This window comes from Arachis ipaensis, chromosome B01 (genome assembly GCF_000816755.2).
Source record: "Arachis ipaensis cultivar K30076 chromosome B01, Araip1.1, whole genome shotgun sequence".
Classification (NCBI taxonomy): Eukaryota; Viridiplantae; Streptophyta; class Magnoliopsida; order Fabales; family Fabaceae; genus Arachis; species Arachis ipaensis.
The window spans coordinates 14,492,563-14,496,754 of record NC_029785.2 but is presented as its reverse complement, the minus strand read 5'-3'; the positions used below and the strand labels follow the sequence as shown (position 1 = coordinate 14,496,754).

At 28.1% G+C, this 4,192-nt stretch overlaps 1 protein-coding gene across 1 annotated transcript; it reads right to left on the bottom strand.

Annotated features, from left to right (window-relative positions):
* Positions 722–3,366, bottom strand: LOC107625869 (barwin). Its single transcript, XM_016328607.2, has 2 exons — positions 2,875–3,366; positions 722–1,140 (listed from the first exon to the last, which is right to left on the bottom strand). Exons 1-2 carry the CDS (start codon positions 3,295–3,297, stop codon positions 931–933), a joined length of 633 nt encoding a protein of 210 aa, XP_016184093.1. The 5' UTR covers positions 3,298–3,366; the 3' UTR covers positions 722–930.

Below are 4,192 nucleotides of genomic sequence, written 5' to 3'. Positions count from 1 at the left end.
TGAAAAAGTGATAAAAAATTTGTTATATATATTATTTTGTTTTAATATTATTTTTTTAATATATTTTAAAATATATAAAAATAAAATTATTTTTTCATGTTATATATTATTTATTTTCTTCTCATTTTCTTTTTATCCAAACATATATAACAAAAAATAAAAATCTATTCAATTTTTTTTTCTTTTTTCTACCTTCTAATCAACATTGTCTATGTGTCTCTCACATTCATATAAAACATGATTCATCACTAGATACATCGCTTTAGGGCTTGTTTGGGTGAGCTTCTAAGAAAAGATTTTTTTTCGAGTTATCTTTTTTTAAAAGATCTTATGGAGAAGTAAAAGTAATTTTATGTTTGAATATCTCATGTAAAAAGATTTTTTTATCTATCAATTATGTTTGGGTATAACAATATAAAAGTACTTTTTGTTTATTTATTACATGAAAAACATCTTTTTTCTAAGAAAAAAAGATCTTTTAAAAAAAGATGTAAATTACAGCTTCTCAAAAAAGATATTTTTTTATTTTTCTAATGCTTTTACTTTTACTACTAGAAATTTGCCAAACATACTAAAAAATAAAAAAAATCTTTTTTCATTAAAAAAAGATCTTTTTTAACAAAATAATGGCACCCAAACAAGCACTTAGCCTCTTAGAGTTTCTATTCCCTTTTGGTATTTCTTCCATATTTCTATATTAGCTGAAATGCAAATAGGCGTATTAATAATATAACATAACTGGTACTATTAATAAAACCAAAAGTGATTATTGGAGGAAGGAGGTAATTAAACTAGATAAATTGGATAACAAAATCCATAAGTAGTTGAGCACGTGCCGTCGTGTAACTCACGGCAAAGACTAAGCCATGGCCCTTATTTCTCATACACAAAAGCACATAATGAAACAAAATACAAATTTGAATTAATTAATTAAGCAGATGAGGGTAGAGAGATTTTAGGGTCGAAAAGGGAATCCCCACAATCGACAAAGGAGTAAGTGACATCGAGATGGCCCTGCTGGTATCCTCTGCCATCGGTGTCAATTCTGTTGAACACTCCAACATCCAAATCCAACCCTCCATTGCTGCATTGATCCACAATCCTCACTATTTCGGATGCTTTTGTTGCTGAATTAGTCACCTGCATAAATATTTTAAACCACACTTTTCTTTTAGACAATGAAATGTAACCTTGAAACATGTAGCAGCAACAGCAACAATAATAATAATAATAAAAATGTTAGGTAGGTGAATAACATTTTTTCTTTATATTTATTTTTTATTAGAGTTAATATATTTTACTCTCTGTGTTTTTATTAAAAATGTTTGTTCCTTAACGTTTCCTATAATAATAATAATAACAGTTTTGCTAGAAAATTAACTATTCTTTCAACCGACAATAAATTACAAAACAGTAGATAGTCAAAGGTTAAAAGAGTGTGAAACACAAATACACAATACTAAATTTAATCAAGAATTGATTAAAGAAGTGTGAAGTGTTAATAATAGAATTAGTTATAATGTTGGTTTTCTTTCTCTTATAGGATTAGGTATATATGTGCATAGCCTTCCTAGTGTATCTCTGCTATATAAGGCAGAGCCTTCTTTGTGTATAACACATTTGAATCACACATTAAATAAAAATATATCAGTTTAGTTTCTCTTTTCTCTACGCGTTACAACCCTTCAATTGTTCTTCATCTTTCGTAAAGAGAAATAGAGGATTAATAGTCAAAATAGTTCTTGAGAATAAAATATTTTTTAAATTTATTTTTAAAAGAGTTTTTTAATCAAAGTAATCTTTTAAAGATTATGAATTAATTATATCTATCCTTTAGTTATTCAATTCACAATTTTCGTCAATGATTGATGATATGAAATGTTAACTAATAGCATACATGACACATAACATGTTCAATTAGATATTGACTAAATATGTTTACGAAAATCTATCAATTTAGTTACTAGGTTATATTAAGATTAGGATTTTTGTAATTAGGAAAAATGACTAAATTAATAAATTTTCATAAATATATTTTGTCAATATCCAATTAGACATATAAGGTATTATATATGTTATTAATTAATGTTTTACAACATCAATATTTGAAGAAAATTGTTAATGGAGTGACGAAAGGACAAATATGATTAATTCACAATTTTTGAAGGACTAATTTGATTAAAAAATCTTTTAAGGGTGAATTTAAAAAATGTCTTATCTTTCAAGAATTAATTTGACTATTAACCCGAGTAATAGAAAAATTAAAAAAAAATCAACTAATTATTAGCCGAAAAAAAAGTTAATATGTGTATAAAAAAAATATCTTACCTATTATATATTTTTTATATAAATATATATAATTTTATTTATTTTTAATATGTATTTTATATTTTAATATATATTTAATATTAGTGATTAATTTTAATATATAACTAGCATAATTGTATATATAATTGTAAAAAATGTTAGAAGACCATTAAAATTTATTATTTTTAGTTACTAATATTAAAAAATATGAGATAAAATTAAATATGTTGTTGGATTACTAACTTAGTTAAAAAAACTAGCTAAAAGAATTGAGGTAATAACTAAGTGATAGCAAAAATAATAAATTCTAAAGCATTTCTATAAGAAAAATACTAAGAGGCCAATAGATTTTGTGATTTGTAGTCATTCATTAGTCATCGTTAGTATTTTTAATGGTGTGAAATTATATCTAATGGTATAGAATTACTCATTTTTTTTTTTTAGTTAAATACTAACAAGATTTTAATAAAAGTGCTTACGGCTAGATTTTCTCTTTCTATAATTATAAGTTGTAGCATATTGATTAATTGGGTAATTCAATTAAATTTCATATAAGAGCGTACTTACCAAGATGCACCTTCCGCAGGCAGCAGGAAATCCGGGGCTATTTGGGCCGCAAAAAGCTGTCCAGCCATACTTGCTCCGCCACGAGAGAGGCTTATTGGCATCGTAGGTGGAGCAGTATGCACTGACGGCCATCAAGTCCCATCCGTTTTGCTCTGGCAAATAGTAATGATAGGTGGCGCGGACAGGTGTTCCGGGAGTGGGGGTGGGAGGTGTAGGAGTGGGTGTAGGACCGCCCCAACAATTGCTCTGGCAACCAGCATCCGGTGAGCAATAGTCGTAAGTGGTGCCACACCACCCATACTTACTACAGCAGAGGCTGTTTGCACAATGTGCGCCGCCCACTTGGTACCCACATTGCTCACCCGTTGCCATGGTTACCATTAGGCAGAGTGATACTACAATGCACGTTCCAACTCTACCCATATTTCTTCTCCAAATTAACTAACTAAATTACTTGATTGATGTGTTTTTGGTTGATGAGGTTTAATTTGGTTTGGGGTTATTTATATGCATGGCAAAGGGTTGGTCTCTTTTAATTAATTCTTTGCTTCAACATTTTATTAATATTAGTCGCTAGTCGTTATTAGCTAGATAGTACGACAATATGGCCTACATGAGGCTGCTAGATCAAATGATGACAACACATTGATTTGTTTGTTTCCTCTACTATATATATATATATTGGGATCTATTATATGTTGCACATGTAACAAGTGAGATTTTATGAACACTACTTAGCCTAATTTACGAAAAATAATAATACAAATTGACATAAAATAATAACATAATCAATTTATCAAAAGTTTTAGCTGATATTATTGTTGGTTATATCATAGGTGAATTTTTATGATAACAAGGTAGTATAGGAGTTTTGATTTTTAAGTAACAAAGAAATTTTTACATTCCATCTTTTTTAAAACTTTAGCTAAAGTAGACAGGGTTAATCAAATTCATAGTTACAAGAATAAAGTCACTTCTTTAAAATTTGTCTAATTTAATATTTATTAATTGTCGTAACAATTAATGAATGCTTATCTTTTACTAATCTTCTTTGGTTACCAAATATTTTTATTACAACAATACTAATGCTAGAAACTTATGAGATAAAACGAACCGTTGGATATGTCTAGAAAATCTCTTGATTGGAAAATCAAAACATCCAACGGCGGCTAAAAGTAAAGATTTTATTATGATTAGGGGGCGGCTACATCAAACTGTCAGAGGCTGGTCTTGGATAACTATTATTAATGTCAAGTTGTCAACAAATGCGACAATGGTCATGCTACGTAGTTCTTTAAGAATCCTAAACTTATTAGGA